Genomic DNA, 23,508 nt, shown 5'->3' with positions numbered 1-23,508 from the left:
TATGGCACTGTTGACTATAAGAGCAAGCAGTTACCTCTCCTGAAGGGTAGCCGTAGAATGCAGCCCACAGCCAAGGGCAGCGCGGACAGAGCTTCGGGCCTCCTCACAGCACAAAGACGGAATCAGGTGGACAGGCCCTGAGAAAGGCAGAAAAGCGTGAGGCCCAGGCCCTTCCCCCTGAACTTTCTTGTTCATAGCAGCTGAGCCTTGCTCCCCTTGGAAAGGTAGCAGGTCCCGTCTGCGCGACTATTCAGCAGAAGGAGGAATGCAAGTTTCAAACACAGAGACACAATTGCACATGGGTGTCAAGACTGGAGCAAGTCAGAGGACTAAGGCCAGCCTGGGCTGCACAGTGAGATCTGTCGGGAAGGAGGGAAGTGAGGATAAAGGTGAAACATTCTCATTCTATGTGTGACACACGGGACTGAGATGGTCCATCCTGCAACACTACAAAGAGACACTGGGTGATTCCAAGAGGCCAGTCCAGCCCAGCCTGGAATACGAGGAACTCGAAGCAGATAACAGTGTCTAAGAGATGACTTGGTACTGTCATAGACACTATACCCACACAGACCAGAAACTCAGGACAGTAGAGAGGGCTACTGGGCCAGACCCACACCAGAAGTACCGTTGGTCATGCGGGGTTTATGTGCAGGAGGTCACCTGCTGAGGCCTGGGATTGGACATGAAGTAGAAACCTCAGGTTGATGCCGATCAGTCAGGGGCAGAGAAAGTTATGTCACCTCTGCCTGACTGGGTCAGACACACATTTCCACCTGTGCCAGCTCTCCTTAATGACTATTTCCAGCAACAGACCAAGAGGCAGGTGTGGCTGGATCCTGGCGTGGACCTCCCTCTTCCTCACAGGTGTCATTAAAACCAGTCACATTGGTGTTGGGTTTGAACTGGCCAGGTGACCAAGGTGCTGGATAGCTTTATGTCAATTTGACACAGCTAGAGTCAGCAGAAAGGAGGGAGCCTCACGTCAGAAAATGTCTCCAGAAGAAGGGACTGTAGGCAAGCCTGTGAGGCATTCTCTTAATCAGTGATGGATGGGGGAGGGCCCAGCCCATTGCGGGTGGGGCCGCCCCTGGGCTGGTGGTCCTGGTGGTGGGGGGAGTTCTGTAAGAAAGCAGGCTGAGCCAGCCATGGGGAGCAAGTCAGGAAGCAGCACCCCTCCATGGCCTCTGCATCAGCTCCTGCTCCAGGTTCCTGCCCTGTGTGAGTTCCTGCCTTGGCTTCCCTTGATGGATTGTGGCCCCAGATGCGGAAGCCAAATGAAACCTTCCCTCCCAAGCTGCTCTTGGCCATGGTGTTCATCACAACAGTAACTCTGACTAAGACACAAGGATGTCAGCCCCACCTCTACACAGCAGGCACAGTGATTCTAAGTGAAATGGACTCTAAATGAGAAAGGCTGAGTTGCCTGAACAGCTGCTAAAATGGTCCCGAGTTCTGTGGGGATTCCTGTTTTCTTAATACTGAGGAGACCTGGAGCACCCAGATCAATGGCGGGCAGAGGGGAGTCTGACATGGAGCAGCTGTGACTGGAAATCAGCCTGTGACCCGCTGTCACCCGATCTGAAGAACAGGAGCTGGACATGGTAATACCGTTTAGTGGTCCCATTCTGCACTCCTGGTTCCTCTGGGCCCTTCATAACTCAACTCACCGTATGTCTGGGCTGAGTCCCGGTGACATTGACAACATGCCCTGTGGGCGCAGTGGCGGAGCCGAGGCTGGTCAAAACACGACAGCTCAGAGCCATTGTATTGAATGTCCTGTGACCGCAGAGACCCTAGGGGAAAGGAGAGATCCACAGTTAACACTTTTCCATAGGAAGCCTGGCATTTTGTATTTTTAATGAGGCAATACCATTATTCTAGACTCCTGCTTACCCTAAGACACTCACTGTAAAATAAAGACACTCTGTATGCCAGTCTTCCAAACATTAGTGCTTGGTTTAGAATAACTTAACCTGGATCATTGACTTCTGCTAGCCTACAGTGGGCAAATCAATCAAAACAAAGCCTATGTCATTACACACGCACACATACATGCACACGTAAGGGTATTTTGCCTGCATGTGTATCTGTTCGCCACATGCATGTCTGGTACCCATGGAGGTCAGAAGAGGACATCAGATCCCCTGGGACTGGACTTACAGACACTTGTAAACTGCCTTGTAGATGCTGGGAATAGAATCTTCCTCTAAAAGGGCAGCCAGTGCTCTCAGCCACCGAACCGGCTCTCCAGCGTCTAACCTCCACATTTTTGTGTGTGCTGGGAATTAAACCCCAGGGCCTTGTATCTGTTAGGCAAGTGCTCTACCACCAAGCTACAGCCTGGCCTGTTCCTTAACAGTGCCTACATAATTGAGAAGCAGAGAGGTCTTAAGAGGTGTGCCTTCAGACCATCATAACTTTGAAGACTTGTTAAGCTGAGTGATGGCAAGTTGAGGACTGCCTATCTCTTCTTATACAGAGGCACACACAGTTTAAAATAGCTTGTTAAGAATAGGGGGTACAGACAATTTTTATTTTTTGCCTTATACCCTTGGGACATTACAGCCTTGTCAGCATCCCGATGATGGCTCAAAATTCCTGCAGGGGGCTGTTTTCCTGTGCCTTGTATCCTAAACAGTTGGTGATGCTTTTCTTAGCTAGGTCTCTTGTGAACTCTTGTGTGGAAATGCTCACAAGCTCACTTCACAGGAAGACAGCAGGACGGGAGACTTACAGCTGGGTTTCTTCTCCATGAACTGCCTCTTGCAGTAGATGACACACAGGATGAGCAGGGCGAGCAGCACGGTGGCCAGGGCGCTGCAGATGACAGCAGCCAGGGCTGTGTCCCGAGGGCTGGAGGCCGTGGACGAGATCTTCACAAGGTTCACCTTGCTGGTACCTGAAAGTGACAGGAAGGAACAGGTCAGCACACCCTTTGCAAGCCTGGACTTGAAATGCTTCCAGCCTGTCCAACCTTATCTCATTATGACACCATGTTGTTGTCACCCACCACGTTCACATTCCAGAACCGTGTAATCTGGTTACTAAGCAAGTTTATGGGTTTTTGTTGTTGTTGTTGAACCCCATTCATAGTTATTCTTGGCTATGCCCAGCCTGGGGGTTGCAGCCTGGACATAACACACTGAAGCTAGTGGATATCATCAGCAATTGCTTTCCCATGATAAAAATAAAAGTGGAGAAAACCAACTTGAGAGGTCTGAAGATGATCAAGTACCCCATCCTTTTTCATGTTACCCCTGCACTTTGTATCCCCAAATACCCCAGAACTCCACCCACTGCCCCCATAACACTAGAAGCACACAGTCCTCAACATATGGTATGGTTCAGAAACCTGCCCTTGACCCACTGAAGCAGAAAGCTGGATGGTCATCCTGACCTCCATAGCTTCAGGGAATGTCCCAGGGCTTGGCACACCACAGTATTGGAGTGAGTGGACATTTTCCTTCTGTCCTCCCACCTGTGGAAAGTTTGCTGACGTGAGCTGACATTACACAGATTAAAAGGAGGAAAAGGCACAGATTTATTTACATGCACAGGGAATTGAAGTGTCCAGTAATTCAAGAGATTCATATGCCTAGAGGTGCCCACTTTTTTCAGTCCTAATGATGGAACCTTGGGGACAGACAAGAGTTCTGTCCTGCAAAATGACAACCTACAGAATGGGAAAAGATCTTTACCAACCCCACATCTGACAGAGGGCTGATCTCCAAAATATATAAAGAACTCAAGAAACTAGACATTAAAACAATCCAATTAAAAAATGGACTACAGAGCTAAACAGAGAATTCTCAACATAAGAATCTCAAATGGCCAAAAGACATTTAAGGAATTGCTCAACATCCTTAGTCATCAGGGAAATGCAATCAAAATGACTCTGAAATATCATCTTACAGCTGTCAGAATGGCTAAGATCAAAAACACTGATGACAGCTTATGTTGGAGAGGATGTGGAGCAAGAGGAACACTCCTTTACTGTTGGTGGGAATGTAAACTTGTACAGCCACTTTGGAAATCAGTATGGCGATTTCTCAGAAAATTGGGACTCAATCTACCTCAAGACCCAATAATACCACTCTTGGGCATATACCCAAGGCATGCTTAATCATACCACAAGGACACTTGCTCAACTATGTTCATAACAGCATTATTCATAACAGTCAGAACCTGGAAACAACCTAGATTCACCTTAACCAAAGAATGGATAAAGAAAATGTGGTACATATACACAATGGAGTATTACTTGGCTGTAAAAAAAAAAAATGACAACATGAAATTTGCAGGCAAATGGATGGAACTAGAAAAAAACCATCCTGAGTGAGGTAACCTAGACCCCAAAAGACAAACATGGTGTACTCACTCATAAGTGGATAGTAGATGTAAAGCGAAGGATAACCAGGCTACAGTCCACAACCCCAGAGAAACTAGGTACCAAGGAGGACCGTAAGAGAGACATGCATGGATCCCCCTAGGAAGGGGAAATAGATAAGATCTCCTGAGTAAACTGGGAACATGGTGGGGAGGGGGAGGTTAGGGAAGGTAACAAGAGAATATGAGGGATTGAGATGGTCGAGTTGGGGGAGGGACAGAGAGGGAGAGCAAGGAAAGAGGTATCTTGATAGAGGGAGCCATTATGGGGTTAGAGAGAAACCTGATGCTAGGGAAATTCCCAGGAACCCATAAAGGATGACCCCAGCTAAGACTCCAAGCAATAGTGGAGAGGGTGCCTGAACTGGCCTTCCCCTGTAATCAGATCGATGACTACCCTAACTGTCATCATAGAACCTTCATCCAGTGACTGATGGAAGCAGATGCAGAGATCCACAGCTAAGCACTGGGTGGAGTTCCTGGAGTCCAGTCGAAGAGAGGGAGGAGGGACTATATAAGCAAGGGGTCAAGATCATGATGGGGAAACCCACAGAGACAGCTGACCCAAGCTAGTTGGAGTTCACTGACTTTGGAGTGATAGCTGGAGAACTTGCATGAGACCAAACTAGGTTCTCTGAAGGTCGGTGATAGTTGTGCGGCTTGGGCAGTTTGTGGGGCCCCTGGCAGAGGGACCAGGATTTATCCCTAGTGCATGAATTGGCTTTTTGGAACCCATTCCCTATGGAGGGATACCTTGCTCAGCCTCGATACGGGGGGAGGGGCTTAGTCCTGCCCTAACCTGATATGCCAGACTTTATTGTCTCCCCATGGGAGGCCTTACCCTCTCTGAGGAGTGGATGAGGGATGAGGTGGGAGGAAGGTGGGAGTAAGCGATGAGGAGGGAAGGGAGGGGGAACTGTGGTTGGTATGTAAAATGAAAAAAAAAACTTTGAAATAAACAAAAACAACCCAAAAGTTCCTTCCTTCAACTTGGAGACCCTTCCAAACAAAGGGCCTTGCTCAGACAGGGCTGGCCGGGAAAGGAGAGAACTAGGGTAAAAAATCCAGGGAATTCTACCACTTTACACTCTGGCACTAACAAACCTTTCTCCTTCCTGAGTATGTTTCCTCCAGGGTAGATCAAAGAGTGGCTTATTCTGCAGATCCTGAACCCCTGTGAAGTTGAGGGGCTTACCATTCCTCCCAAGGAGTTTGGAACCAGCCAGGTCCAGGCATTTGGGCTGTAGGGGATGCTGTGGTCACCCTGTGACCTGTTTGTTTCCCATGGAGGAACTTGGCCTTTACATGACAGACCTAGATGAAGCAGCTCACGGAACCCCATGGCTGTCTGACTTGTGGGCTGCTTTTTCTGAGCCCCAGGTTCATGTGGCCCACACGTCAGGTTCACATGGACCATGGTTGCTAGCTGTCTCCATGGTTATGAATTATACCAGAGCTCAATAGGCCCAGAGAGTCTCCTCACTGCAACCATGGCCATCTCTCCTAAAAAAACATCCATTTCTCTCATGCAATGGCTAATTTGGACTGTCATTTTGTTTCTGAATTAAGAAACACCTAGGGCGTTAGTGAGGCACAACCATGGGTTTGCCTATGAGAGTCTGAAGAGAAGATTGAGGAAGACCCACCCTGATTTGGGGCAATACCACCCCACGTGATGGGGTCTGAAAGGGGTAAAGGAGAAAGCCAGTTGAGCACCAGCATTGTGGAGGTTGATGGGTGGAGATGTGTGGATCATCTCAATTCATGGACAAATCATTCTCCAATCATTCATTGAGATGTGAACAAGCAGCCTCATGTTGCCACAGCCAGGAACTGGTCTCACTGCTATGCCTTCTGCACCATGATGGACTGTATCCCCTGCCATGAACCCAAATAAACACTGCCTCTTTTAAGCTGCGTTTTGTCAGGCACTGGGTCATAGCAATGAGCAAAGTGACTACTACATCTCCCAAATCTTCCCTATCTGTCACCGCCTCTGTCTGCTCTTCCCACATGGCCATGCAGATCACTCCCTCAGCTGTTGTTTGTTGAGTGATGCTGTTCACGGAACTAAAGCTGCACTAGCAATCCATAGGGTTTCACCCTTCCCCCCTGCTTTCTTTTCCTCCATGACACTGCTGTCATCCAACACTCTATACACTTCACTTTGGCTCATTGTTATTCTCCCGATTGCAGTTAGGCTGGCTTGGAAAGAGGCCATGCTTCTAGCCTCCTTTGCAGCTAGACATGACAATGTCTAGGGTCAAGTTACTGGGGAGGTTGATGAGTGGAGATGTGTGGATCATCTCAATTCATGGACAAATCATTCTCCAATCATCTCTTCCACTGTGACCTGTGAGCTGGAAGTAGGAAAAGCAAGAGACCCAACAGGTGAGGCATACCAGTAAGGCTGGCCCAGGACTGGGGTGAGAAGCTGTCCTCTGAACTCATCCAGCAGAAATGCTCCCTGGCCCAGCTGGCTGGGCTGGCACAAAACTTCTGTTTTACTTTGGCAGAAATAGTTTTGAGTCTTTTCAGTACAGCAGTTGGCCTCTTCCCTAGCTAGCTACATTCCTTACACAAGGCAATCCTCTTGTTAAGCTTGTTTACTATTTATCTATAATGCCTCCAAGGGATTCTGGTACACCCTTGCTTCTTGATGAACAGTGGAGCAAAGGAGTATTTGCTGAAGAAACCCTAGCCCCTGAGTACTCCAAAGCATTGATTCTATGAGACCTTATAGGTCAATGAGATGAGACTGTTTACTGAGTACCTCCTGTCTGATGGCAGTACAGGTGGAAACAGCTTTAGCAATGAGCAGCTTTGTTTATGGCCTTTGCTGTGTTTATGAAGAGCAGCTTCAGTACAGTCTTACTGTGGGCAGGAGAAAGAGCAAGGACTGCTTGGCTTGATCAGTATGCAAACCCTGAAGATCATGACCTCATCCAAGAATGAACACCCAACAAAAGCTCAACCTCCCCTAGTAATGACAACTCATGAAGCCATGGGGGGAGGGGATGTCAAATTTGATCCTAACTAATAACTCACAGAAAATGACAGCTGATTGTAGTGGGTAGCCATTCCAGCTTTGATCTGGAAGTTCCAACCCCCACTGAGGCTTCGGCAACTGTCATGCCTACAAGGCGGGGCCAAGGGAGGCACCTAGAGACCCGAGATCTGGATGGGCCAGGGCTCTCTCTCTGTTCCTGGACCCTTGACGGTGGAGGTTGACAGAGCAGAGCTCCAGAGAACACTGCTGGACTGCGATACACCTTCCCCAGATCCCACGACCTACCTATCCCTTCATTTGTAAGTTACCCACTAAATAAATCTTCCTTTTAACTATGTGGAGTGGCCTTAATAATTTTACCAATAGCTGATCTACAAGAAATGCCCAGCAGTTGTGTCTCCTGTCCAACCAAAGCTAATCTGGTGCCAAGATAATTATTAAGGGAACCAATACGCATTCATATCAGCTTATTCAAATAAGGCATATTAACATCTACTTATCCCGACCCTAATACAGTAGGTGGGGGGTAAAGGGTGGAGAGAAATGACAGATCAGTTAGAGAACTGCCAACAGAGCCCATGTTCACCTTCTACAAAGCATTCTCCAAGTTCTCATCAAGACCATTACAGTTAGAAGCACCTGTTCAACCCCCAACCTCTCACTTTCCAAGTGTTAGCATAATGCTTCACAGTAAGGGTTTTACACTTAAGAAATCCATATGTATTCACAGACTTTTTTTTTCATGTAAATAGCCAGTAAGTTGGGTAGATAGTTAATCCTCCGTTTGCCAGATTCTTAAGCTTAAGCCTTTTTCTTCCTTTTCAGTGTGAACGTGGTGTGCATGCATGTATTTTGTGCATGTCTGTGTGTGTATATATACACATACATACATACATGTATGCTCACATATATGTGGGAACATTTATATGTGCATGTGCACACATGGGAGTCCTGAGGAAGTCTTCCTGGACTCCAACCTTGTTCATTGAGGCGAGGTCTCTCGGATCTCATCCATATGGATAGTTCCTGCTTGTTCCAGGGATCCCTTGTCTCTCCCTTCCCAGTACAGAACTACTGATGGACTGCCATGTCCACCCAGTGTCTACGTGGTTCTGGGGATCTAATTTAAATGGCGATCCATCTCCCCAGGCCTAGCCCATGCTAGTGTTTTTACATTACGTTAAATTCTTTGCAACCACTTAGAATAAAACATATATGCAAACTATAGTGTAAGGGATTATTGGGTCAAGTTTTGTACCAGCAGATAAACTCTAGTTAATCAGCTAACATAGACATTGTGGTTTGACCTAATATCAAACACAAATATGGCTTCTCAAGTTCAACTCACTTTATCCCTAAGAATAAAGAGGCTACTGAGTTTTATTACAAGGAGAAACAACACATGGCTTTTCTAGTCCTAGTCCTAAAATACTACTACTTTTAAAGTACACATCGCATAATGAGATGATTCTTGTTACTACAGCGGGAAAGAACAAGTGATAGATGAACTAATGATGCTTCGGGTTTGGGCTGTTACAGTTCGGATCTCACTAATGCCTTGTATGTTACAGTCAGAATCTCACTAATGCCTTGTATGTTACAGCTAGGATCTCACTAATGCCTTGCATGTTACAGTTAGGATCTCACTAATGCCGTGTGTGTCCTCAGTGTTGGGACATGAAGATGCGAATCTGGGTTTGTACTGTGTGAGATGAGCCCTCTGGAAACTGTAACACAGTCGGAAGCAACAGTACTCTTCCCTGCTGACAGCCACGTTTTGGCATAGGCAATTCTATTCATAATTCTGGAATGCAAGTGCAATTCAGACATCTTACAATATTTCTCAATAGGATATTCTTTATCTGCTTTACTTTTAGATTTGTTTCGAGTAAGATACAATTCATTCCACTGCTTTTTGTGACTTTCCACCATTACCAACAACCAAAATCCAAATTGAATAAAGGTTCAGCACAATTAGAACCTGATGATAAACTCTTTCTAGGCAGGCTCTTCAATGATAATGAAAGCTGCTAACACAGAGCTCTTGCTCTCTTAGCGAGGCAAGAGCACAGCCCCAGAGCAAAGGCTTTATCTTGTTCATCTAAACTGGTGAAAACAAAACTCCATGATAACAGTCAGCATGTGAAGTCCAGATGTGCCACATCAGTTTGCCAATGAACGAAAGGGCTGGATGTTTCATCTGCTTCATACCAAGCATTCTGATGATGGATGAACGTAAGCCTTAGTCATGCACATTTTCTTCACTCTAGACTTTGATCTTTATTTTTTTAATAACTGATGGAGACATAATTTCAAAATAAGATTTTTATGTTTGTTTTTCTATCTATAGCCATATTTATATTTTAGAAATTGATTTTTTTCTGGAGGGAGGAAAGGGAAGGAGGGAAGTGATATAATTCTATTTTAATTGAAACTATGTAAACATTTATTTTCTTCAATTTAGCTCTTTTCACCTTTATTTATCTTATTGCCCCTTGCCCGTATTATGTCTGAGCATGAGTACCAACGTGGGTCCTGGGGAGGAAACTCAGAACTCTGGTCTCCAGGCTTGGCGGCAAGCACCTTTTCCCACTGAGCCATCTCACTGGCCCTTGTTTTCTTACTGTAACAACATATGCACAAGGTTCTGCAGCAAAGACACTGAGTATATTCAACACATGTGTGGCGATCATGGCTAATTCTAGAACATGGTCATCGCCAACATACCTCCCAAAACCTACCCCCTAAGCAATCCCTCCCTTACCCAGTCCTTGGCAAGCATTGAGCTGCTTTCTGTTGCTATAAAATCAATTACTTTCATGTGTTTCTGCATAAAAGGAATTACACAATAGTACGTGGCCATTGTGTCTGACTTTTGTTACTTAACAATATCTTCAAGGTTCATCCACAGGGTTAGATGCGTCAGAATTCACTCCTTCTTAACGGCTGAATAATATTTCACTGAATCGATACACCGTATTTGGTTTGTTCATCTATCTGATGATCTTTATTCTGAATCCTCATAGCTATTTTAGGTAATGCTGCCATGAGCACTCAGATACAAGCTTTTTCAATATATTTTAAAACTTTCCACAAACATACATTGCAATTGTTCCACATCCTCTCAAGACATCCATTACTGAAATTATAGTAATTAAGCTTATCTGCATAAGTCAGTCAAAAATACTTCCTGAACAAGAATGAGAACTAGGGATTGAAGAAAATGATGTCAAAGCTGCTGGGCAGAGCTCGCTCATGGAGGAGTTTACAAACTTCGGTGAGGGATCTGGACTCTACTGTAAGGAGAATGGAAAGTACTTGACAATTCTGGAACAACAGTCTCCAGTGTGTCCGGGATGGTCACAAAGGGGGTGTCAACAAATCCGAAATGCCTGGAATCATGCAAAATATCTTCCAAACACAGTGGAATAAAATTAGAGATCACAGAAGAAAGAAATCGGAAAAATGAGCAAATACTTGGTATGTTAACAACGTATTTCTAAATAATAAGTCATAGAAGAAATGGTAAGGGAATTAGAAAATAATTTGAGATGAATCAAAATACAATGTACCAAAATCTGTAGGATATGTCAACAGTTGTACTATTTATAGCAACAAATGACTGAGGTAAAAAGAGAGAGAGAGAGAGAGAGAGAGAGAGAGAGAGAGAGAGAGAGAGAGAAATGAATAATTCATAATCTAATCTTCCATTCTAAAGGAAGAATTAGAGCCGAGAGCAATGAAAGAGAATAGGAAAAAATAAATCATTATCAATAGAACAAAACAAAATGAAAGAAAAAATAAATCTTCAAAATCAACAAACTTTGGGTTGGCTAGAGAAAAGAAGAGAGTAGGCTAAAACTATTAAGATCAGGAAATGAAGCAAAAAGTGTTTACAAGAACACTATGAACAACTGCAGACCCCCAGACTAGGCAACTAAGAAGGATTTGTTCCATGAAGGCAAGGATTAATCATAGATGTCAATTAGCTAACTACTAATTAATCAATTACTCAATGAATCAATCAATATAAGAAGAAAATGAAGGAGAAAAAAAGAACTACAGAATAATCTCAATAAAGCAAAAAAAAAAATCACATCTTTCATCAGCTTCTTTTCCTGATTAAAAACAAAGCAACAGGATCCTCCTCAAGATACTAGAAACCCACTCAGACCATCACAGAGCTGACATCGTATATGGGGAGGAAAACTGAGTTCTTTGAAAATTAAGCAGCCAAGGGCGTCTATTGTTACCATTTCTATCCAGCATAGTATTTGGAGACCTGGCCAGAGGAATTAACCAAGAAAAACAAAACTAACTAACTAACTAACTAACTAGCACCCAAACTGTAAGAGAAGAATTAAAACCATCTCTGTTTGCAAATGACATGGTCATTTATGCAGAAAACCATAAGCATTACTAAAAAATGATGGAAAAGAACAAAAGAATTCAACAGATTTGCAAGATACAAATAAATATGCAAAGCCAGTTATATTTCATATAGTGTCAGCAATGAGTCAAAAAAGAAAATGAAGGCTAAATGTGTTGGTGCTCGCCTTTAATCCCAGCACTTGGGAGGCAGGGGCATGTAGATGTCTGTGCTTTCAAGACCAGCCTGCTAGGCATAGAGTGTTCCTGTTTAAAAACAAACCAAACACAAAGAAAGAAAAAGGAAGAGCACAATTCTATCTTCAAAGTCATCAAAAAGACTAAAGCACTTAGAAACTCAGAACCACACTGCTCCTTCCATGCTTTAGACACGGGGACCTGAAGCAGAGCCTCCATGACTCCAATATTTGTACAGTGAAAACTATAAAATACCACTAAAAACACTGAAAAGCACAGAGTACACAGAAAGACATTTGGAGATCAGGAGACTTGCTATTTATTGTTCAGAGGACCAGATAACTCGGTGATACCGGATTTGACTGCAATCCCTACCAAATGGCAACCCAGGGGGTGACTTGGTGCACCTGAATCCAAGGAACCAAAATGTGATTTGGAAACATATCACAAAACTTAGGTAGAAATTTTTAATAGTTATCACCATCCGTATCCATAAAGCTAGTCAAACCAGAAAAGCATCATTTTTCAAGTGAACAACAGCAAAAAGGTTATAGAAGAATTTGCATGTTTTCCCTAAGAAATCATTGTCTGTCTGCTTGCCTGCCTTCCTGTCTGTCTGCCTGCCTGCCTGCCTGTCTGGGGTTTTTTGTTTATTTGCTGACATTGCTGCTTACCAGCAGCTGAGACTGGGGAGCAGTGGCCAGCCAAGCTTCTAGCATCTGTACCTAGGACAGATAGCTGTGTGCATGAAGTAGAAGCAAATCTCACCCCATGAGACCACGGTCGTCAAACGCTCTCAGGGCTGTCCCCAGTCCATGCCCAGTACTGTTCTCACTCAGCTTTGCACTGAACCGAGTGCACATCAGAAGCAGAGAAGTCTCACCAGAGCATCTCCTATGAGGAGGAATGCAGGGTTTACAAACCCACAACTCTGGAGCCTGCTTGTCCATCCCACCTCCTCTGGCAGGCACTGCTCTCCCTCCCAGTCAGTCTCTCTCAAGCTTTAGAAGCCGGGGACCCGAGGCAGAGCCCGGATGGCCCCAAGCTGTCTTTGATTTAATGGTCAAGCCAGTGACCGATTCCTTAGTATTTTATTCTGAGCAGGACACTCCCACCAGGTACAGCTTTGTGTCTGCATTCCCCAGCTTGGGTTTCTGTATTGCATTATGTGTAAAGGCACAAACAGTGTGGGTAAGGTCACAGGCAGAGCCCGGAACCAACGGAATCCATCCTAGACTTCAAAGACACCAGTGGGCCCTCGCAACTGCACTGTTACGAGATGGCGGCTGTTTAAGTTTCTATTTTTTAAGTTATTTTTATTATTTTTTGGAGGGTGCATGCATGTCACTGTGCACTCATGGAGGCCAGAGGACAGCTTGTGAGAGCTGACTTTCTCCCTCTACTAGGGGTTTGGGGAATCAAACTCAAGTTGTCAGACTTGGTAGCATGCATCTTCACCCACCGATCCATCTTGCAGGCCCTTCATTTTATTTTTATTTGACAAAAAAAAATAGTTGTACATATTTATTGGCAATAAACTCTACTCTCTCCTAAAACACATCTTAAGAGAGATGTGTTCACAGCGGAAATTCAAAGATGATTTCCCTTAACATTTTTCTGTCTTCTGAATTCTAGAAGGGAAGGTCCAAGCCTCCCAATTCCGTCATCAGAGTGTGCCGCTGGTTTTCTCACAGCGGGAGGCTGTTAGGAGAAAGGTTTCTTTGGTTGCAGTATCACCCTAGCAGTCTCCAGCTGGTGCCTTCGCTCTGCACTCACAGTTTTGCTAAAGTGCATAGAGAAATAAGCTTGTTAATCAAGCTGAGCATTTGCTCCCGAGAAAACACAGAGGGAATTTTCTGTGTGATTTAGACGGCCCCAACAGACACACGTCAAAGCACCTCATGGTACGTTACAAACATGTATGGTAATTATGAGTTGGACAGAGATGAAAGGGATTTCTCTGGAAGCCTCCCTCCATTGGTCCCCAGGTGACATCAGGTGACCTTTACTCCTTCAGCCTTTCCGCTTTTTCGGCCTTTAAATTTTCCTGTACGCTTTAACAATTAAGGGCTTTGCAACCGAGTCTGTATTCGAACGCTAACATTGCCATTTTCTGCCTGTGCTATCACCAGAAATTGATAACCTCATGCCTCAGTTTCCTTATTAATGAAATTAAGAAGTATCATTGGTTAGTAGGAATTTTTTTGTGGGCACCTGGACTCTAGGTCCTAGAAGAACATTGTTCTCAAAGGATCGGCCTGGTTCCCAACTCACAGCACATCTCCATAAGTTCACCATGCATTCTCCTCAGTATTTGGAACTTGATGTTGTAATTATTGTGTTGTTGGGTGTCTGTGGTCCCTTTAAACTCAACCGAAACTTCCAACACAGAAAACACAACTCATGCAGGGAGTGAGATTATATGAAGCAGGGCCATCGACTACATCCTGGAATTGATGGAGTGAGCTACAGGGAATTGTCTGTGCTTGGGTCCTCACACCCCCAAAGCCTGGAAAATTAGGAAGCAAAACTCATGATAGAAACAAAGCAAGTATTTGCTCTGAAGGTGGAATTTCCTTTTCTGTAAATGACATGGACACTACTATAAAGAACTTTACCAAAGTTATCCAGTGACAATTAAGCAATACTTTATAACAATTAGCAAAATATTCAATCTTTAAGGATTATCTGAATGGAAATGATAAAGCCACAACTAATAAAATGCTTCCAGAGAAAGCTCTTTGCCAGGCTAACAAGAGCATTTGAAGGTATCGTCAGTTACAGAGCTTGTTCAGACAAGCTCAGTGAGGGCCACCTGCCAAATCTTTAAGGGAACCCTGGTGGTGAACATTCTCATTCAAGGGAGGAAAGCTACCGACTCTTACCGTGAATCTTCACCATCAGCTTGACGGGATGGAGAGTCACCTGGGACATGTACTCTCTGGGTACATCTATGAGGATGTTTCCAGAGAGGTTAAACTGAGGTGGAAAAACTTACCCTTAATGTGGCCATGGCATTCCACAGCCTGGGGTCTTACTTAACAAAAAGAGGATGGAGCCAGGTGGTGGTGGCGCACGCCTTTAATCCCAGCACTCGGGAGGCAGAGCCAGGCGGATCTCTGTGAGTTCAAGCCCAGCCTGGGCTACCAAATGAGTCCCAGGAAAGGCGCAAAGCTACACAGAGAAACCCTGTCTCGAAAAACCAAAAAAAAAAAAAAAAAAAAAAAAAAAAGAGGATGGAAAGTTGAGACGCAGAATTCACCTGTCTGTCTGGCCTAATGGCTGCCTCTGTAATAGTGAACTACAACCTAACCTGATGTGTTCAAGGACCGTACCCCGCTCTCACATCAAGTTCTGAGTCTCAGCCAATCACAGCAGACTAGAGGTCAAACAGTGCTCAAGTAACACAGATACAAGCCAGCATCCAGCAGGCTGTCTATCTAGATTTGTTAGAGGTTTGTCTTGTAATGGTTTGGACTGATTAACAACAAATAAATAGAAATGTAAACATTAAGCAAAGAACAGTATTTAAATCACATGCAGAATGGATATGAAAGGAAAAGGGATCAGGGTTGATGGACTCAGCCTGAAAGTAGGCAGAGAAGAAATTCACATGGCTCTAGCAAGTGTCTGCCTAGGTCTCCTTCACTGTTCAAATGTGCAAAGGTGTAGCAGTAAGAAGTAGTGTATGATAATTCTCTTTGTGGACAGGTTAATTAGGTCACAAGTGGGGACCGATAATGGTTAGCCAAGCATCTCTGACACGCTAGGTTAGTGACATGGAGAGAAACTCTTGTGCTTGGGAGGGAAAGGGAAAAAATACACGGAGAGAAGGTCCGGACAATTCCCCGGCCGAAGCACATACAACTTCAAAGAGAGCTAACACATGAAAAGTACATCCAGCAGTGAGGACACTCTACCCAATGCTTTCCTTTTCTCCTCGACTATGCCTTTTAGTTTTAGCTGGAGAGAATCAAGCTGTCGATCAAGGCGGGGTACACTATAGTAATCAAGGACGTGGTGAGAAGCTGACAGGGGCTCAAGTCTCCCCGAGGGCATTTGGCCAGGGCTTCAGCACTGTGAGGTCCAGCTGAGCAGGTCCACCACATGAGCTTTGTTGTAGCTTCCTGTGATGCCTCTCCTTTCAGATGACGGAGGCTCTTATGGCCAAGTCACCAGGTCATCTGACAGACAGCTGACCCTTCCCTTGTGCCCAGTGGCCTTGGCTGGAGAGTTGTCAATCAAGCAGCCACTCCTTTGACCCTTGGTGATGGACACAGCTTGAACACCTCCTGGATGTTCTGAGGAACTGTGCTGACTGCAGCCACTGCAGCTGTGGCTGCTGAAGCCATGGCCCTGCTCGGGAGGCTTTGTTCCACTCATGACTGCTCCAGACAGCCTGTAGCAGCTTAGAGAGACTTCACTTTAGCTAAGATGAGCCTCAGTGACCTTTCGATGACCCCATTCATCTAATCTTGGTCCAGGGCAGAGAACTTCCCTGATGGCTCAGCAAAAAGCTGACTTGAAGCACGTCTAAAGCTCAAAATTGGTGAAATTAGGAAGTTGTGCACAAATAGGTTGTGCCATTTTCTATCTATTCTCAATCTGGAAGCTTCTCTGTGAATGACTATACCTTGGTGTCTTAGTCACTGTTCTATTGCTCTGAAGGCACACTGTGACCAATGAAACTCTCAAAAAAGGAAGCATTTAATTGGGGACTGGCTTACAGTGTCAAAGCTTAGACCATTATCATCATGGCAGGGAAGGAGGGCAGCAGGCAGGCATGGTGCTGGAGAAATAGCTGAGAACTTTACATCCTCAGGCAGCAGGCAGAGAGAGAGAGAGAGAGAGAGAGAGACAGATAGACAGCCTAGGTCTGGCATGGGCTTTTGAAAGCTCAAAGCCCACCCCCAGTGACATACTTCCTCCCACAAGGCCACACCCCCTAGCCCTTCTAATCCATTCAAACAGCTCCACCCCCTGGTGACTAAGCATTCAAATATACCACCACACCTGGTGTTGTGACATTGGCCTCAATATGGTTCTAAGTGGACTGTGGCCTTTCATTTGCCTACGTGTGTTTATCACCAGTAGAGTGAAAGAGCTAATTTCACAAAGAGCAGACAATAGCCTGGGATTCAGTCCCAGCAATGACAGTAGTGGCCATGAGCGCTCTTCAGCAACAGAAAAACTCCAGAACGAAGTCTGAAGCAGAAAACTGAAGAGCCTGGGTGATGGGAGGCAACAGGCCATGACATTGAGACGGTGAGTGCCACAGGCCTTGATCGCTGGAAGAGTTGCAGAAAGCCACCATGATTAAAAACTCTGGGGTCCTGACACCCGAAGCTTGGGAGCCTAGAACATGAACTGGGTGCTGTCTACTGACACTCAAAGCCCAGGGCAATAAGCTTCTGACCTGAGCATCTACACAAATGCTTAACCTTCTGGGTTTGAAAACTTGGAAAAGCAAGTTTGCGGTTTTGGGGCACCAACCTCTTGCTTTGAGATCCCAGAGCTTGCACTGACCTGAGCACCCAGAATGTAAGTATCTGGCTTTTAAAGCTAGGAGCTGGAAGGAGCTCCAACCAAGACCATTATTTTCCAGGCAGACCCCCCTCTAGCTACATAACTGGCCTCTCACGGCAGGTTTTCAGTCTCAGGCAGGCAAACTTCTGTCCGAGACAGCAGCACCCCAACCGCTTCTCACCAAAGAGCACCAGCACACAAGTGGATTCACCGAGTGTAAACACCATCTATACCATAAAGTCAACTGGTAGGATTAACAGCCACAGCACGAAGCACCGTGCTCTGGCCAATCCAGTTTTATTCTTTTTCCTGAGCCAAAAATAAAAAATTAAGACATTCTCATCATTTATTATGACTGAAATAGTAAGTAGTTTACATCTCAATTGCTAAAAATAAATAAATAAATAAATAAATGGAGATTGTTAGCGTAGCCCTTAACTCAAATTACTGAACCTTAGGAGTCTCCCTCATACCTTCCTGCCTCGGCCTTGGTCCTTGCTTTACCCTCTCCTCTCTCAAGTGCGTGGTCACAAATTCCTGCCTGCCCTGACCCAGCATGCACAGACCACTGCTCTCGCAGCTAAATCAGCCTGTTTAGTCCAAACTTTACTGATTCAGAAGCCACCTGGGAAACAGAAAGTATGGCTCCTGAGGACCATGATCTTCAGTGGTTTGCTCCTCACAATGGTGGGCCAGGTAGCTCTTCAGAGGAGGGGAGGAGAAGGAACCGTGATCTAAGTGTCCTTCCCCACAAGACCTGGGGTTGCTCACTCAAAAGCACCCAGTCCAGGCTCTCTGGTTACAAATCACCACTGGCTCTATGGTCAGTGGCTAGTAGTCAAGAGTGCTAAAACTTTCTTCAAAACCAACTTTGGCTTTATTAGCGTAGAATGGATGGCTTTTCCCTAGGAAACAGACTGACACAGAGTGAGCTATAGGGTTCTTGCTTCTCCTCAAGCTGACATAAGAAAGTTATAGATGGACAAGAGAAAGATGTTCTCTACTCTTCAAGATGTGTGCGTCATACAGTCCACGCTGGAGATGCTAACGAGATAAAACTAGAGGGAACCGGTAGCCAGGGGCAGGGCAGGCAGGGCAGGCAGGACGGCTAAAGGTGAGGGTTATTGCAGGGACTGGGGTGATGCAAAAGGTATTTGGCTCGCAGCGTCCAGGAAGGCTTGGCGGGTGCTGAGAGAGGTGAGACCCTGAAGTGTAAGCAAGATGTGGACACATAAACGACTGGAGAGACCCAAGGCGGGGATGGCGCTACCGGAAGACCCAATCTTGGGAATTTACAGACTTAAGTTTCCACAGTTCTACTGGCTTATAGATCACTTGGCCTAGCGATATATTTCACACCAGGATTAGACAAATCAAATATTATCATACATGTCTCTGAGGAGAAATGGAAGAAAGAAAGGAAGTCAGGAAGAGCTGACCACTGCAGGAGAGTGGCTGGAAGGGCAGGGAGGTTTTCGGGCCCTGGGTGATGACTAAATCCACTGAGACAGTCTGAGGAGACTGTCCTGTGCCTTCAAAGGAAGTCTGTTCCAGAGAAGAGCTCTTTCTTTTACATTCCTCTTTAGCACTTGCTGGATTCCATTTGGTACTTTAATTAGCATAAATACTATAATTAACACTGAAAAAAATTATAAGCCATCGAACAGCAGCTGATCGTCTGCAGCATTTCTTTGCAAACACAATAAAGTTGAAAGAAGAATTTTTCCTGCTTTCAAGGATGCTTTGCTCTTTTTATTACCCACCCACCTGAAAGTCTCTCAGTGTTTATTCTCCTGGAGAAACAATGAGGCTTTTAAACTCTGCACCAAGAAACAGAAAAGACACCATAAAAGAGAAACACATTACGATGGATTTGCACATCTGTGGTGAGGGACAGGAAGCTCAAATAGGACCTCAAAGGGACAGGGGCCAGACTGCCATCTGGGAACTGAAACAAGGGAAACCTGGGCCCTGCCCTCCCAGCTCTGTGTGCACTCTCCTTAACCCCTGGAGTGCCACGTGCCACCACAGCCCTTGGAAAGCAGGGCCTTGTGGGGGAGGGGATCGGGGGGGGGGGGGTCGGCGGGGGTCATATGGAGACAGACACATTGTAGCCCCAGAAATCTTCCTGGGATCCCTAATTAACGAGGTGGGTAGTAAGTGAGAGGCAAGCTGTGGGATGGTCCTCATTAGATGATACTTACTTATTTCCACCCCCCAAAACAAGTGTCTCTGCACAATTTGAAACTACTGACTGGGTCTAGAGGAAAAGAAAGATCTAGACTTATAGACAGTGTCTCCCGCCACCGCCCATCCCAGCAGAACTGCTCCTGGGCTTAAATCAACAGGGCTCAGGTGAAAGAGCAGGGAGGTTTGCAGTAAGTTGGAAAGGGCAGTTCTTTGAGTCTGTCATGAGATGAATTTGAGAATTCAACCTATGTCTTGTTATTGCTTGTAGTTATTGGACCTCCGCCTGGTACATGAAAAACAGGGGCACAAAAATCGAATTGTTGCCGGGCGGTGGTGGCGCACGACTTTAATCCCAGCACTCGGGAGGCAGAGCCAGGCGGATCTCTGTGAGTTCGAGGCCAGCCTGGTCTACAGAGGGAGATTCAGAACAGGCACCAAAACTACACAGAGAAACCCTGTCTTGAAAAAAAAAAAAAAAAAAAAAAAAATTGAATTGTCTGTCAGGGGTTAGGGCCGGGACTCAAAATCAAGACGTTTTCATAATGAGCGTGGAATGTGGCCGTCCGAGAAAGACATCAAATGGGCACTGTTCTGCCTCAGGCTTAGGACAAGCAAATGATGTGCACAGTACCTACTGGCGTTGGAGATGACAAAGGACTTCCCCTGGGTGCAGTTTTAGGCATCTCCCTGTATCCCTGGAGCCTAAGCCACAGGAAACATTGCTGCTGCTGCTGCTGCTGCTGTTAAACACACAGGATGATGGAAACTCTGCTTATCCTCTTCCCAATGTGTGGTTTTTCCTGAGGATGACGGTCCACTTTCCTTGGGAAGGGAGTCTCACTGAGAACTGTCTAGATCAGGCCGGCCTGGGCAGGCTTGTAGGGCTTTTCTTAATTGGGTTAACAGAGGTGGGAGGACAGCCTGAATGTGGGCAGCACTGTTTCATGGGCTGGACCATGGGCGGAATAAAAAGGAGCCGGTGAGCTGAACAGAAGCAGGAGTTCACCCACTGTCCTCTGCTCGTGACTGTGGATGGAACACATTAGCTGTTTCAATTTCCTGTCCCCGTGACCTCCCCAGAATGATGGACAGGTCTGGAATTGTGAGTCAAAGAAATCCTTCCGCCCTTGCTCTAGTCAGGGCATTTTATCACAGCAACAGTGGATTAGCCGCTTTTCTGCTGCTGTGATAAAACACCATGACCAAGGCAGCTTACGTGAGAGTTTAGTTCGGCTCACAGTAAGTACCAGAGGGTCCATTGTGGTGGAGAAGCAGCAGGGGCAGGAAGCTGAGACCTCACATCTCAACCGCAAGCATGAGGCAGAGGGAGCAGATGGAAGTAGCTGGTTTTTCCTCCCGAAGCCTGCCCCCAGTGGCACACTTCTAATAAGGCCTACCACTACACCTCTCCACATGGGAAATCAAACACCTTGAATTGAGAAGAAAACAAAAACAAACCAATCAATCAGATGTTGTTCTTTGTCATTTCCATTGATGTCAGGGATGGGAGTGGGGTGTGTAGTTATCCCTTAGTGTCCTTGGGGGTTCTGCTTCAGGACTTCCTTTATCTTTTGGATTCCAAAATCCATGGTGTTCAAGTCTCTCATAAAATAGGTAACATTTCATAGAACCACACACATCCTCCTGAAAGGTACATGCATCCTCTACATGACTTGCAATGTCCAGGCCGGTGGATAGCTATACAGTGCTATGACACAAAGAAAATGCCTGTCCATGTTCTGTGCAGAAGCATGTCTTTAGAATGTTTTTGACACACCAATGGTTGAATCTGCAAATGTGAAATCCATAGATACGAAGGGCTGGCTATGTAACTAAGATTATTATGTTCTTAGAGTAAAACCAGTAATTAAGTCAGTCAAATGACAATTATTTAAGCTAAATTAATTAAATTGCATTAATTAAATTAATTATCAGTTCTTGAGAAAGGAGCAGAAAGCCTTTTCCTCAAAGGACATGTGTTTATGTACCAGCTGGACATACTCTGCTTAATTAGGATACTAAGTCCCTGCTTCCGCCTTGGTCCCCTGAAGTCTATTCTCAAGGACCGCCATTGCTGTGGCTAACACTGCCCTGCCCACAGGAGTCTTCTCATCCCGCCATTGCTGTGGCTAACACTGCCCTGCCCACAGGAGTCTTCTCATCCCACCATTGCTGTGGCTAACACTGCCCTGCCCACAGGAGTCTTCTCATCAGAGTGGGTTCTGCCTGCTGCAGGTAGGACTCTGTCCTCAGGTCTCCATATCTGGGCTTTCCTCCACATTTTATCACTTTTATACACTACTTTGCGTCCTGGCGTTCAAAGGCATTCCCTAACGTGCAGCCTGTGTTAAGCAGCAACCCCTAGAAAATCTTAAAGAGCCATTGACCTTAAGGAAAAGCACAAACCCTGTCACCACCGGCAAGCTGTCCGGGGCTATTCATTTTGTGTTCATGTGTGCGTGCATGTAGGTGTGTTTGGAGATACCGACCATGAACCATGGTACAGATAAAACCCCTCTTATAGTTCTTAAAAATACTTCCTCTGAGATGCTCAAAGTAAACAGGGCAGTTAGGACACTGTTTTAAAGGCTCAGAGGGAGAGACTTTTAAACTGGACTAATTCTTACTTGAAATTCAACTTCAAGCGTCTACTTTTAAAGATTTATTTATTGTGTATTATGTATACAGTGTTCTGCCTGCGTGCCAGATCTCATTACAGATGGTTGTGAGCCATCATGTGGTTGCTGGGAATTGAACTCAGGACCTCTGAAAGAACAGCCAGTTCTCTTAACTGCTGAGCCTTCTCTCCAGCCCACGTCCACTTTTAAAGGGAGGGGCTGGGCCTGTGTTCGGGGTCTCCTGAGTGTCACAATCACAGGCACAGGCTGCCAGGCCTGCGCCAGCTCTGGCTGCCTAATACCCTTGTCGGCCTGTGGGGTATTTTGGCCTAGTGTTTCTCGGCAGGGACTCAGTTACACTGTTGACTGTTCTCTCACTGTGTTAATTACAGAATCTAAAAAGCTACTGCATCTGTGCTGAACATGTGCAGGCTGCTTCTCCTTGTCATTATTCCCAAAATAGTTCAGTAGATCCATGCAGGTTGATTCAACTCTAGAGTTGACTTAAATTATGCAAATGTCCCTGGGTCTTATGTGAATACCGAACTGTTTGGTACAAGATATTTGAGCATCCAAGGTCATTGACATCTGTGGCTGGGAGTCTCACCCTAGAACATTTCAATCCCCTGGGGACACCAAGGCATGATGGTGTATTTATTTTTATTTTTACAGTTCTGGGAATAGAACTTGGGCCTCATGCATGCTAGGCAAGCACTGTACCACTAAACCACATTCCTAGTCACACTGTGATTTATAACTTCTTAATCTTGGCATTTGGGAGTTCACTTGAGAAGCAGTCTTGAGCTGGGCAGTTCTGCGTTGTTAGGCAGACCCCAGCTGAATCCCTTTTCTTCTTCCACATGACTAGGAACACACAGAGCAGGCTGAGAAATGCCAGTAAGAATTCTGGTACCTTCTTGAAATAAAGAGGGATTTGCTCTGCTGCACTCTCCTGGTTCTTCCTTCATTAGAATCTCAAAATAAAACTTCTTAGGTTCCTCCTCGGGGACACCAAGTTTAAAGGCCAACTAACCTGGTCCCCACTAGAATGTGAGTGGTCCCCATCACATACTACAGCCTCCTGAGAATAAACACTCTGGATGAAAGGTTGACTTTGAGTCCCAACCCTATGGCCCCTGAACCTGTGGCTGCACCAAATGCTCCCGCTGACCGCTCTGCTTCTCCGTTCCCTCCCAATCATGTCTTTCT

The 23,508-nt window shown here is 45.6% G+C and overlaps 1 protein-coding gene across 4 annotated transcripts in view; it reads right to left on the bottom strand.

The window, feature by feature from the left end:
* The window catches only part of Tnfrsf19 (TNF receptor superfamily member 19), a 98,436-nt gene that overhangs the window by 6,555 nt on the left and 68,373 nt on the right, over window positions 1-23,508 (bottom strand). For all 4 annotated transcript variants that reach the window (XM_052733029.1, XM_052733031.1, XM_052733032.1 and 1 more), the window contains exons 6-8: window positions 2,738-2,902; window positions 1,671-1,796; window positions 35-137 (exon numbers count right to left, since the gene is read on the bottom strand). In XM_052733029.1, the coding sequence (XP_052588989.1) occupies window positions 35-137; window positions 1,671-1,796; window positions 2,738-2,902 (394 nt within the window). The remainder of the gene's footprint in view (window positions 1-34; window positions 138-1,670; window positions 1,797-2,737; window positions 2,903-23,508) is intronic.

The sequence above is a fragment of the Peromyscus californicus genome, unplaced genomic scaffold (assembly GCF_007827085.1).
Source record: "Peromyscus californicus insignis strain IS unplaced genomic scaffold, ASM782708v3 Scaffold_12__1_contigs__length_115047231, whole genome shotgun sequence".
NCBI classification, from domain to species: Eukaryota; Metazoa; Chordata; class Mammalia; order Rodentia; family Cricetidae; genus Peromyscus; species Peromyscus californicus.
The sequence above is the reverse complement of the archived record's forward strand: the minus strand, read 5'-3'. Positions and strand labels throughout refer to the sequence as shown.